Source organism: Triticum urartu, chromosome 1A (genome assembly GCF_056163025.1).
Source record: "Triticum urartu cultivar PI428250 chromosome 1A, HENAU_Tu73, whole genome shotgun sequence".
NCBI classification, from domain to species: Eukaryota; Viridiplantae; Streptophyta; class Magnoliopsida; order Poales; family Poaceae; genus Triticum; species Triticum urartu.
Genome location: NC_141873.1, coordinates 269,343,737 through 269,358,464, shown reverse-complemented (window position 1 = coordinate 269,358,464; position 14,728 = coordinate 269,343,737). Strand labels below are relative to the sequence as shown.

Sequence of the window (14,728 nt, the reverse complement as noted above, 5' to 3'; positions counted from 1 at the left end):
TAAACGTTCATCAATGCAGCACACCAGAATCCGAAGGGTGCCACCCGACGACGACATAAAGACGCACGCCAAGGTCAAAATGAATATCAGCAAAAACTACACAATTAATGAGTTTGCTTTTCTCTTTTTTTTGGATTATCAGGTACTCGTCGTAGTACGGAAATTATTAAATGATTACCTCAAGAGCGCCTTCATTTTCTTGATTGTCTGTGTTTTTGGCGCCAATGGTTTTATTATGCACTTGTATGAACCGGGATCAATAGAGCCTAGAGAGAATTTATTTTGTATTTACTTTACTGGACGTGCAAGCTTATGTGTTTTCACCGTGTGTGTCCTAATCTGTGTATATATGTTAGTCTAACGTTGCCTAATCCTTATCCAGCTATGTATGATGTTTGTTTCCTTTTCAGTTTTGTCATTATGAATTTGTGGGGACATAAAGAAATTAAAAACTGCCACATTTGCTTGTTAAGGGCCTAATCACCCCCCTCTAGACCGCTCTTCTCGTTCCTGTCAATTGGTATCAGAGATTTGGTCTCCATTACTTTGGTTTAATCACCATTGGAGGAAGATGGATGAGTCTACGTTCGGGAGTATTAGACGTCGAGTGCCTATTCTTGATGGGAGTTTTATGGTTCATGGAAAAATGAGATGATTGAGATTTTCAATGAATATAATTTGAACAAGTATATTCTTAGCCCTTATGTGCCTCATATTGATCCTCTACATCCTACCCCCGATGAGTATCTTGACATGGTCCGCAATCTTAGGACTATTGATCTTATCATTAAAGGATTACCTAGAAACTTGCTTCTGTGCTTGCCTAACTTTGAATGCACATATACAATATGGAATTATCTTGAGGAACGGTTTCCAAATTATTCCTTGAAAAATCTAGATGAGATTCTTCAAAAATCCATTGCTTTTCAAAAAATGGAACCTAGTGATCCCAAGTTTGATGAATGTCTATTTGAGCTCCGTGATCTTATGCGTGCTAAAGGAAATGTTGGAGTCATTAGTAGCATCATCTCGGAGACAATTAGAATTCATAAACTTGAACATTGTCATGGTCATAAATCTAATGAATCACTTGCTCTAGGTGATGATCACATACATGATGATGACATTGAGCATGTCTATTAGGATGAAGATGAAGAAAGTGATATTGACTTTGGGGAGACTATGAGAAATCTTAGTCTCATGGCAAACTTTCGTGATTACATGGCCGAAGGAAAAGAGTGGATTCTCGATAGCGGATGTACTAATCATATGACCGAAGATAAATACATGTTCCGTGAGCTTGCTAAAAAAGACGTCGCATGCAAGTATGTAACTTTTGGAGATAACTCCAAGGGTAAGGTACTTGACCCTGGGAAGGTGGCCATATCCAACGATATCTCTATTCTAAATGTTATGCTCATTGAATCTCTTGGTTAAAATCTTCTTTTCGTATCTAGACCAGCCGACTTTGGTTTCAATGTTGTATTTATCGAAGTAGATTGCCAAGTGTTTCATAGAGATAATCATAATATGGGCTTTACCGGCATCCATAGAGGTGACCTATATATTATTGATTTCACTAAGAGAGCCCAACCTCGTACTTGGTTGATTGCTAAATCTTCTAAAGGGTGGTTGTGGAATAGAAGGTTAGGTTATGTGGGCATGCAAAATCTTGATAAGCTTATTAAAGGTGATCATATCCTTGGTGTTAAAGATGTTATATTTGACAAGGATAGATTTTGTAGTGCTTGTCAAGCAGGAAAACAAGTTGGAGGAAGTCATCCCGTGAAGAACATCATGACCACAAGGAGACCACTTGAGCTACTTCACATGGATCTCTTCGGTCCCAATGCTTATAAGAGACTTGGTGGTAACTCTTTCGGTTTGGTCATCGTTGATGATTTTTCAAGATTTATGTGGGTGTTATTTCTTGATGACAAATCGCAGGTCCAAAAGATCTTCAAGAAGTTCGCCAAGAAGGCCCAAAACCAATTTGAAGTGAAGATGGACACCTTTCTTGACGAAGAAGGGATTTCACATGAGTTCTCAGCTACATACACACCTCAACAAAATGGAGTTGTTGAGAGGAAGAACTATACACTCATTGAGATGGCAAGAACGATGCTTGATGAATACAAACCACCAATACACTTTTGGGCGGAAGCGGTTTAGACGGCTTGTCATACTACGAATCGACTCTATCTTCAAAAGATTCTCGGCAAAACGGCTTATGAGCTACTCTCCGGTAACAAACCCCAAGTTGGATACTTTCGAGTATTTGGATCAAAGTGCTACATTCTTGATAAGCATACTCGTTCGAAATTTGCTCCTAAATCTCATGAAGGTTTCCTACTCTGTTATGGCTCAAACTCTCACACTTATTGTGTCTACAATAATTTCACCCGAAAGGTTGAAGAGATGGTAGACGTGAAGTTTGATGAATCTAACAGCTCGCAAGTAGAGAAATTGCCAATTGATGTAGGAGAAAAAGTTCCCGCGGAAGCAATTCAAGATTTGTCTATTGGCAAAATTCGACCAACGGAGGTGAAGGAGAGCACTTCGTCCATTCAAGTGGAAGCCTCAACTTCACATCAAGGTGAACCACAAGTTGACTTGGAGGCATCCACAAGTGGAACACATCAAGACGAAGGAAATGAGGAAGTACAACAAGATGAACCACCTCAACCTCCTTCTCCACGTCCACAAGCGAACGACAATGCCACCAACAATGAAGAAGAAGAAGAAGATGATGAGGATGTTCCACCTCAACCCAAGCAAAAGCTCTCACAAGTTAGAGCAAGACTCTCAAGAGGCCATCCCGTCGAACAAATCTTTGATGACATCCAAACCGGGAGAATCACTCGCTCTAAAACTCGTTTGGCTAAGTTTTGTGAACACTACTCATTCATTTCTAGTGTTGAACCTATGAAGGTTGAAGAAGTTATTGAGGATCCATATTGGATAAATGCTATGCACGAAGATCTACATAACTTTGAGAGGAATCAATTATGGACATTGGTTGAAAAGGCCAATGATGATCATAATGTCATTGGAACCAAATGAGTGTTTCAGAATAAGCAAGATGAAGTTGGACAATTTGTACGCAATGATACGTCTCCATCATATCTAATTTTCCTAATGCTTTTTTCTCTTGTTTTGGACTCTAATTTGCAAGATTCGAATGAAACTAACCTGGAATGACACTGTTTTCAGCAGAACTACCTTGGTGTTGTTTTTGTGCAGAAATAAAAGTTGTCGGATTGGAACAAAACTTTTTGGAGAATTATTTCAAAATATATAAAAATACTGGCACCGGAACCACCGGAGGGGGGGCCCTGGCTAGGCACAAGACACCAGGACGCCCCCTCTGGCACGCCCTAGTGGGTTGTGCCCACCTCGTGGCCCCGTAGACCCTAATTCGAACTCCATAAATACCTATTTTCAAAGAAAAAATAGGGGAGGAAGTTTCATCGCGTTTCACGATACGGAGCCGCCGCCACCTCCCGTTCTTCATCGGGAGGCCAGATCTGGAGCCAGCTTGGGGTTTCGGAGAGGGGAATCTTCAGTCTTTGTCATCACCAACCCTCCTTCATCACCAATTCCATAATGCTCCCCACCGGGAGTGAGTAATTCCTTTGTAGGCTCGCTGGTCGGTGAGGACTTGGATGAAATTCATCATGCAACCGAGTTAGTTTTGTTAGGGCTTGATCCCTAGTATCCACTATGTTTTGAGATTGATGTTGTTATGACTTTACTATGCTTAATGCTTGTCACTAGGGCCCGAGTGCCATGATTTCAGATTTGAATCGTTTATGTTTTCACCATTATATCTATGTTCTAGATCCGATCTTGCAAGTTATATTCACCTATTACGTTTATGATCCATAAACCCCAGTGTGCCAGTAATTGGGATACTTTCCAGTGATGTCCATAGTTTGAGGAGTTCATGTATTCACCATGTGTTAATGCTTCGTTCCGGTTCTCTATTAAAAGGAGGCCTTAATATCCTTTAGTTTCCTTATGGACCCGCTACCACGGGAGGGTAGGACAAAAGATGTCATGCAAGTTCTTTCCATAAGCATGTATGACTATTTACGGAATACATGCCTACATTATATTTATGAACAGGAGCTAGTTTTGTATCGCCCGAGGTTATGACTGTTATATGATGAATATCATCCAACGAATCCATCAATCCAATGCCTATGAGTTTTCCACATATTGTTCTTTCTAAGTTACTATAGCTATTGCTACTGTTACAACTGCTACAAAACTGGTACTGTTACCGCTACCACTGCTATCAAAATTATCATACTACTGTGCTACTGATCACTTTGGTACAGATATTTAATCTCCAGGTGTGATTGAATTGACAACTCAACTGCTAATACTTACAAATATTCTTTGGCTCCCCTTGTGTCGAATCTATAAATTTGGGTTGAATACTCTACCCTCGGAAACTGTTGCGATCACCTATACTTGTGGGTTATCAAGACCTTTTTCTGTCGCCGTTGCCTGGGAGCATAGCTATATTTGTTGAGTCACTTGCGATTATTATCTATTTATCACTATGAAGAATCTGAAGGATACTAAAACCAAGATCGTTCCCTCTAAGACAAGGGGAGGTAAGGATTTGCCATCACACTCTGCACTTGATTCACCTTCTGTTTTGGGTAGACTTTCAACACCACCACATGCTATTAATCCTGATATGTCGCAAGTTATTGATGATGTTACTTCTGCTTTGGATGATGCTAGTACCTTGCTTGATGATAATGTGCCACTAGGTGAATTTCTTGATGAACAAATTGCTAGAGGTAAAGATATTGAGAATGCTGAAACTGATGAAGTACTTGAAATTGAAAATCTTGAAACACCTATTAGACCTACCTTTACTAGATTCGAAATGCCTAAGATACCTGAAGGTTATGGTATGGATGAGGAGATAGCTAGATACTTTCTTGCTTGCAATGATAGAGATGACCTTAAGAAATTACTATGCAAACTGAAAGAAAAATCTTTGGATGAATGAAATGTGATTCTAAGTTTGCTACTTCACCTATCTTTGTTACTAATAAGGATTATGAATTCTCTGTTGACCCAGAGTTAATTACTTTGGTTGAATCTGATCCTTTCCATGGCTATGAAACTGAAACTATTGTGGCACATCTTATCAAGTTGAATGATATAGCTACCCTTTTTTCTCATGATGAGAAAATTCGCTATTACTTTATTCTCAAGTTATTTCCGTTCTCATTAAAGGGTGATGCTAAGATATGGTACAATACTCTTGCTCCTGGTTGTGTGCATAGTACCCAGGATATGATTTACTACTTCTCTGAAAAATATTTTCCTACTCATAAGAAACAAGTTGTCTTACAGGAAATATTTAACTTTGCGCAAATTGAAGAAGAGAGTCTCCCACAAGCTTGGGGGGGGGGGCTTCTCCAATTGCTTAATGCTTTGCCTAATCATCCTCTTATGAAAAATTAAAAACATGATATCTTCTATAATGGACTAACCGATGCTTCCAGGGACTTCCTAGATAGTTGTGCTGGCTGTGTTTTCAGGGAACAAACTGTTGAACAAGCTGAAGAACTATTGAATAATATATTGAAGAATTATGATGATTGGACTCTTCCTGAACCACCGCCTAAACCCACTCCTAAGAAGAGGGATATATTATTTCTCAGTCCTGAAGATATGCAAGAGGCAAAGAAATGTATGAAGGAAAAAGGTATTAAAGCTGAAGATGTTAAAAAATTACCTCCTATTGAAGAAAAACATGGACTTGATACGTCACCACCACCGGTGGTAGAGGTAAATTCTTTTTTTGGAAATAATTCACAGTAGGAGTGTAGCGACTAGACCTCAAACAGTCTGATCTCTGTGCATCCGTGTCATCCCTGGATATGTAATGTTGACACACATAGTACTTGAGGATTTATAACAGAGTAGCAATCACCCACTCATTACATTGAATGTCTCAAAAGAGAACTTATTACAATAAATATGGCTTAAGGCCATCTAATAAAATAACAACGGAAGACTTGGAAGATAAAGTGAGTCCATCAAGTCCAACGACATCACAGAGTGAAAGACCACGACCTAAGGCACCTTACTCGTCGTCTGAAAAGTCTGCAACATGAACGTTGCAGCCCGAAAAACGGGTCAGCACATGGAATATGCTGGCAATGTAACACAAGAGAGTAATGAACAGAATAATGCTATCACTACATGCATATTTGGCTGGTGGAGGCTGTATGGTTAATATGTTTTGCGGAAAGCCAATTTTTCCCTACATCAAAGGAATAAATTTTTATTTAACTATCATGGTGGTTGTTTAAACATTGAGAAGGTTCACCCAACTCAATCCTAATTAAGCATCATCATTAAACCCAATCAAATTATATTAAGAGTGAGGAGATCCACATGATAATCCAAGAACTAGATACTCAAGATGTCCATAACCGGGGACACGGCTAACCATGATTAGTTTGTACACTCTGCAGAGGTTTGCGCAATTTTCCCCACAAGACTCGATCTCCTCCACTGGACTTCTCGCACTACATGATGTTTGAGAAACGGATGACTGAGACACAGTCTTTCCGAAGAGGTCCCCTTAACCGATAGATAGGTCTGTACACCTACAATCCCCTACATCTGCTAGCCCATCATGGAAAGGTTTCCCACAACTTACTCAACTATGCCAGAGCCCATAATGGCATGTGGCTGCACACAGAAGTTTCTAGCATGAATAATCTTATGATCCCTTTGAGTCTGGGTGGCAGTCCATAGGAGAATCACACGGTACCCCGGGATTTCCAAAAATACAGGCAACACTGGGTTCCCCAGGTGCCTCAATCCACCCAGATGTGTATTAAAGTAGCCACCTTAAGTTAACCATTAATTAACAATACTCACATATGTCATGGATACGCTCACCCAAACCACGTCTACGAGCATAGCATAGCAATATAAGCAACGTAGAAGTAACTCCCATAGGTTTGATAATAAACAGGTGAATAGGTACTACCTCATCTACTTCCCAACCCCACAATTTAAATCAGATCCTAACCATGCAATTGTTTGAGGATTGATCTAATGCAATAAAACTGGGTAGTAAAGAGGTATGATCAAAGTGTTATTTGCCTTGCTAATGATCCGTGAGACCTAGAGACTCGTAGTAGCACGCTTCGCACTCTGGGTACTCTATTGCAATAAAACAAGCATACAATAAGCAATCAAGCAAAGATGCACGGGTAAAACTCAAATAAGAAGATCTAACCAGAAAGTTCAACTTAAGAACTCCGGTTTGCAAAAACAATCAAATCAAACGAAGCAACGAAACTCAAACTGCGAAAGAAACAAGCTTTGATTACTAATCTGGACTAAGCTCAAATTTTACAATAGCAAAAACTTGTTTAAGTTGATTTAGACAGAAAGAGGGCTTCGAGACGAAACTCTAGGCGCTTGAATCGACTGATTCCGATAAACGAGCGAAAAGATAAACTAAAAGAAAATCGGGTCAGAGATCGCGATCGAAAATAATCGCGAAAACCCCGAGAAAAAGAAAAACTGACGAACAGGCTAACGAACGAACGTTCGCTGTCTGTGGCTAAACGGTGAAAATCATTCGTTAAAATGAACGAACGAACGGGCGTTCGCTAAATAACTAAACTGGGAAAAAAATAAAACTGATCTAATAAAAAAATGCATCTAGGGTTTTACCGAAAGAAAAAAAAATGAACCGGCAAAGAAAACCGGCGGCGGCGCGGCTCCGGCGGGTCGGCGGCGGGGCGTCAGGGCGGCGAGGCTAGGGTTTCGGCGGGGCGGGCGACTTGGGCCTCGGCGAGGTCGCGGGCTTGGCTTATAAAGTCGCCCGGGCCCAGTGTCCCGGTCGGACACGACCCGGTAAGTCGGTTGACTTTTTTTAATAATCCCGCGCAGAAAAATGAAGAAAAGAAATACTAAACGGACTCCTTAAATCCTGAAATAAATTTCCCCGTCCTCTAAAAATATGCAGGACAAGGTGAACATTTATTTGGGCCTATAATGCAATTTTGAAAAACACATATTTTTCCTAATTCAAATAAAATAGCGATAAAACTCCGAATAAAATTCTTATTTGATTTTAATATTAAATCTCCAACATTTCTTTATTTTGAGAAAGTCATTTTATCCTCTCTCTCTTTTATTTTTATAAAATAATTATTTGAAGATAAAATAATTAAAATCAAACGATCCTCTTTTCAAAATTCGAGAAATCTTAAGTATGAAAATAATGAAATTCCCAACTCTCTCCGTGGGTCCTTGAGTTGCGTAGAATTTCTAGGATCAAGCCAAAATGCAATAAAATATGATATGCAATGATGACCTGATGTATAACATTCCAAATTGAAAATTTGGGATGTTACAAACCTACCCCCCTTAAGATGAATCTCGCCCTCGAGATTCGGGTTGGCTAGAAAGTTGGTGAGGGTGATCTTTCCGTAGGTCTTCCTCTCGTTCCCAGGCGACTTCATCTTCAGTATGGTGGCTCCACTGAACTTTACAGAACTTGATAACCTTACTACATGTGACTCGGCTGGCAAACTCGAGAATCTTGACTGGCTTCTCCTCGTAGGTCAAATCGGTATCCAACTGAATCGCTTCCAGTGGCATTGTATCTCTTAGAGGATTACCAGCCATATTTGCGTGGCGCTTCTTCAACTGAGAAACATGTAACACATCGTGAACTCTTGACAATCCTTCGGGCAATTCCAACTTGTAAGCAACTTCTCCCATACGTTCCAAAACTTTGTATGGTCCCACAAAATGTGGTGCTAACTTCCCCTTAACTCCAAAACGCTTCACTCCTCGGAGTGGTGATACACGAAGATACACTCTGTCTCCGACTTCGTAAACTGTCTCCTTGCGTTTAGAATCCGCATAACTCTTATGCTTGGACTGGGCTACCTTGAGTCTATCATGAATCAACTTAACCTTCTCTTCAGACTCTTTAATCAAATCTGGTCCAAACAACTGTAGGTCTCCAAATTCGTCCCACAACAACGGTGTCCTGCACCTCCTTCCGTACAATGCTTCGAAAGGGGCCATCTTCAAACTGGCTTGATAGCTGTTGTTGTAAGAGAACTCTGCGTACGGCAAATTATCGTCCCAACTAGATCCATAGTCTAGTGCACAAGCTCTCAACATGTCCTCCAAAATCTGATTGACTCTCTCAGTCTGTCCGTCTGTCTGCGGGTGAAAAGCTGTACTAAACTCTAGCCTGGTTCCCAAAGTTTCATGCAACTGATTCCAAAATTTTGAGGTAAACTGGGTTCCTCTATATGATACAATGGTCCTCGGAACTCCATGCAAACATACGATCCTGGTGATGTATATCTTTGCCAACTTAGCACTGGTGTAAGTGGTCTTCACTGGGATGAAATGAGCTACTTTCGTCAAACGATCGACTACAACCCATATCGAGTCATAGCCTGAACAAGTCTTAGGCAATCCCGTGATAAAGTCCATACCTAGCTTGTCCCACTTCCATTTGGGTATCGGCAATGGTTGTAGAAATCCTGCTGGCTTCTGATGCTTTGCCTTCACTCTCTGACATACATCACAAACTGCTACATACTCCGCAATATCCTTCTTCATTCCGGTCCACTAGAAACTATCCTTCAAATCCAGGTACATTTTAGTATTTCCTGGGTGAATCAAATATGGCGAATCATGGGCCTCCTGCAAAATCAGCTTCCTGATCTCCTGATCATTTGGCACATAAACACGGTCCTCAAACCATAAGGTATCGTGATCATCCTCACGAAATCCTTTAGCCTTTCCTTTGCTCATCCTTTCCTTTATCTCGGCAATCTCCTTGTCCATCTTCTGAGCTTCTCTGATCTTATCCATCAAAGTAAATTGAATCTCCAATGCTGCTACATAGCCTCTCGGAACTATCTCCAAACATAGCTCGCAAAGATCCTCTGCTAACTCCTTGGGTAACTCTCCTGTCATGAGTGTATTGACATGACTCTTGCGGCTCAACGCATCAGCTACTACGTTAGCCCCTCCGGGATGATAATGCAACTTCATGTCATAATCCTTAATGAGCTCCAACCATCTCCTCTGCCTGAGATTCAACTCCTTCTGCGTGAAGATATACTTCAAACTCTTGTGATCCGTGTATACCTCACAATGGTTTCCGATGAGAAAATGTCTCCAAGTCTTCAAAGCATGCACTACGGCTACTAACTCCAAATCACGGGTAGCATAATTTAACTCATGGGATTTAAGCTGTCGTGAGGCATATGAAACAACTCTTCCTTCCTGCATAATCGTGGCTCCAAGTCCTCGACGATAAGCGTCGCAATACACTTCATAATCCTTGCGTTGATCTTGCAGAATCAACATTGGTGATGTAACCAAGCGTTTCTTCAACTCCTGAAAAATGGCCTCACATTCCTCAGTCCATTTGAACTTGGTGTCCTTCTTTAACAACTCCGTCATAGGCTTTGCAATCTTCGAGAAATTCTCAATGAACCTCCGGTAGTATCCTGCGAGTCCAAGGAAACTCCGGATCTCTCCAACTGACGTGGGTGCTTCCCAATTTGTCACGGTGACCACTTTGGTAGGGTCTACTGCTATTCCTTCTCCGGATATAACATGTCCAAGGAATCCAACTTCCTTCAACCAAAACTCACACTTGCTGAACTTGGCGCATAGCTGATGTTCTCTGAGCTTTCAAAGTACTAAACGCAAATGCTCCTTATACTCCTCTTCATTCTTCGAGTAGACCAAAATATTATCAATAAACACCACAACGAACTTATCCAAAAACTCCATAAACACCTTGTTCATCATGTTCATAAAATAGGCAGGTGCGTTAGTCAGGCCAAATGACATAACGGTATACTCATATAGCCCGTACCTCGTGGTAAAAGCTGTCTTAGGTATATCCTGCTCTCGAATCTTCAGCTGGTGGTACCCTGATCGCAGATCGATCTTGGAAAACACTTTAGATCCTTGCAGCTGATCAAACAAATTATTGATCATCGGCAGTGGGTACTTGTTCTTGATTGTTACTTCATTCAATCCTTGATAATCAACAACCATCCTCAATGATCCATCATTCTTCTCCACTAGAAGTACTGGTGATCCCCAAGGTGACGAGCTTGGGCAAATATATCCTTTATCCAGTAACTCCTTAATCTGCTTCTTAATTTCCTCTAAATCTTGTGCGGGCATTCTGTACGGTCTCTTAGATATTGGCCCTATGCCTGGCAAAAGCTCAATCAAAAACTCAATGTCTCTATCCGGTGGCATGCCTGGAAATTCTTCTGGAAATACATCCGGGAAATCCTTCACCACTGGTACTTCCTCTTGTACAACTCCTGATAAGGAATTTACTTGCGTCCTATTCGGCACATGCCGTGATACATACTTGATCCTTCTTCCTTCTGGGTGGTGAGCAAAATCGTCTTACTGGCGCAATCGATGTTTCCTCCATACATCGATAGCCAATCCATACCCAGAATCACATACAAACCTTGCGACTCCAAAATTATCAAATCTGAGGGGAAAACATGCCCACCTATGGTCAATGGCATCTGAAAACATCCTTGGTTTGCCATATACTTTGCTCCTGGTGAGCTCACTAACATAGGGGTACTAAGAACTTTGGTGGGCAGTTTATACTTATCCACAAATCCCCTTGATATGTATGAGTGCGATGCACCAGTATCAAAAAGAACGACTGCAGTAAATGACTTCACCAAAAACTTACCTATTACTGCATCTGGCTGGGCTTCAACCTCCTCCACGTTAACGTGGTTCACTTGTCCCCTGTTGAAAGGGTTGGGCTTCTTTCCAGAACTTCCACTGCTGTTTCCATTCTTAGCTTCAGGACATTCATTGGCGTAATGTCCGGTCTTCTGGCACTTGTAGCAAGTAATGTGGCTTAGAGCTTTCTTGGCGGGCGTTGCTAGGTTGGAACGGTTCTGTCCGTTGCTTCCTCCATTACCATTCCCGTTCTTGGAGCTGCTATGGTTGTGTGAACTTCCTTCATTGTGAGTGTGGCCTCCATGGTTATGGACAAGTCCTCCCGAGTTCGGGGTAAAACGGGGTCTTTGCTGAGCTCCAGAATTATACTTCCCTTGTCCATACTTCCTCTTGCGGTTGTCAATCTGCTGCTGCTTCCCTTCAATCATGAGAGCTCTATCTACCAACTCCTGGTAGTTATTGAAATTTGCCACCATCAACTGCATGCTCAGCTCATCATTCAGTCCTTCAATCATGAGAGCTCTATCTACCAACTCCTGGTAGTTATTGAAATTTGCCACCATCAACTGCATGCTCAGCTCATCATTCAGTCCTTCCAGAAACTTCTCCTGCTTTGCTGCATCTGTAGCGACGTCATTTGGGGCATATCGTGCTAGCTTACTAAAGTCATCCACATACTGGCCAATGGTGCGTCCTCCTTGGCGTAAGTTGCGAAACTCACGCTTCTTCATGGCCATAGCTCCTGCTGATACATGGGCAGTGCGAAAGGCCTGCTGGAACTGGTCCCGTGTAACATTGGCTATAGGAAAAGTGGCTGTGTAATTCTCCCACCATGAGGCTGCTGGTTCATCCAATTGGTGCGCGGCAAAACGCACCTTCTCAGCATCTGTACATCTCGCAGTGGTTAACTCCCTTCCAATCCCGCAGAGCCAATCATCTGCAACTATCGTCTCGATGCTATTGGAAAACACCGGCGGCTACAACCTCAGAAAACGGGCTAAGTTGTCAACTGGGGGTGGTGGTGGTGGGTTGTTGTTGTTGCCTTGGTTCTGAACTAACAACTGCATCAGGGAATTCTGCTGTTGGATCAACTGAGTGAGCTCCGGTGGAAAGGTAAATCCGGGATCACGTCTCGGAGGCATCTGAGTGTTTAGAGGGAAGAGAATAGAATAGAATGAGGTCTAGTGAGAAAACACTACCCATATGCACATGAGACAAACACAATCATATCACTTCAATCAATTCAAACAAGGGCATACAATCGGTCTAACTATCGTTACAAAGTGCTCGGACTAATCTATATACATGGGGGAATACTACTACTGATATGGTGGTCGACTAGAAAAATTGATCGGTGGAAGACTCCATAATATCCGCTCCAGCTTCATCAACATAGTCATCATCGCTATCGTCGGGGTACGAGTCAGTGTCATCGATGATTATGTAGTTCTCCGGGCAAGTAGAATCATCGTCTTCTCCTGGCGCGGGGTCTCCCATGAATACTCCTAGTTTCCTTGTCAGATCATCATTTATCTCCACTAGCATCATCATCTCCTCCTCGTATCCATCGCGTGTAGACTTGAGTTCTTCCTCCAGCTCCGTGATCCTGGTCATCGCCTTCTTCATATCTATCATGCCTGCGCACATCTGGTTCTCCTGGCGACGAATGTGCTGGTTTAACTCCTGGATGAAAGCTGCAATGGATCTATCCTTCCTGGTGCTGATCATCTCCCATTCCTCATCGTGGCGCCCACAAATCTGGTAGATAGTATCCTTGAGATCCTTGTGGTAAACTTCTCCAATGCGTCCCATGGTGATGTGGGCTGCCATACTCTTTCCTAGATTCCAGGTTGGTGCATCAAAAGAAAACTCTATGGGCTCAGTGACTGGCGTAAATGTCCTTCCTGGAACTTGAACTTGAATCATCCAGCACTCCTCTTCTGGTAAAGTGGCGTTGTAAGTCCCGGTGAAGCTTGGTATTCCGATGTTCAGGTACCTAGTGACTTCCTTCAAGTGGCGTCCAAAAGGTGTGTCTTCATCCGGTTGTGCAAACTTGTTCCTTGTGTCCGCCATCCTAAAGAGTAGAAAATGGAGAGGAGTCAGAAATGAGAAGAGAGTAGTGATCTAGGGCTTTAGCTTAGTGGTCGTGTCCTACAGTCAGCATGTGCTCTGCTACCATCTTGTAGCGACCAGACCTCAGACAGTCTGATCTCTGTGCATCAGTGTCATCCCTAGATCGGTAATGCTGACATGCACAGTACTTGAGGATTTATAACAGAGTAGCAATCACACACTCATTACATCAAATGTCTCAAAAGATAACTTATTACAATAAATATGGCTTAAGGCCATCTAATACGATAACAGCGGAAGACTTGGAGGATAAAGTGAGTCCATCAACTCCAACGGCATCACTGAGTGAAAGACCACGACCTAAGGCACCTTACTCGTCGTCTGAAAAGTCTGCAACATGAACGTTGCAGCTCGAAAAACAGGCCAGCACATGGAATATGCTGGCAATGTAACACAAGAGAGTAATGAACAAAATAATGCTATCACTACATGCATATTTGGCTGGTGGAGGCTGTATGGTTAATATGTTTTGCGAAAAGCCAATTTTTCCCTACAACAAAGGAATAAATTTTTATTTAACTATCATGGTGGTTGTTTAAACATTGAGAAGGTTCACCTGACTCAATCCCAATTAAGCATCATCATTAAACCCAATCAAATTATATTATGAGTGATGAGATCCACATGATAACCCAAGAACTAGATACTCAAGATGTCCATAACCGGGGACATGACTAACCATGATTAGTTTGTACACTCTGCAGAGGTTAGCACACTTTTCCCCACAAGACTTGATCTCCTCCGTTGGACTTCTCGCACTACATGATGTTTGAGAAACGGATGACCGAGACATAGTCTTGCCGAAGAGGTCCCCTTAACCGAT

The 14,728-nt window shown here is 41.9% G+C and overlaps 1 protein-coding gene across 1 annotated transcript; it reads right to left on the bottom strand.

Moving 5' to 3' along the window:
• Nucleotides 1–13,110: 13,110 nt before the first annotated feature.
• LOC147990825 (uncharacterized) lies at nt 13,111–13,845 on the bottom strand. Its single transcript, XM_087538412.1, has one exon. The coding sequence runs from the start codon at nt 13,843–13,845 to the stop codon at nt 13,111–13,113; it is 735 nt and encodes a 244-aa protein (XP_087394538.1).
• Nucleotides 13,846–14,728: the final 883 nt, after the last annotated feature.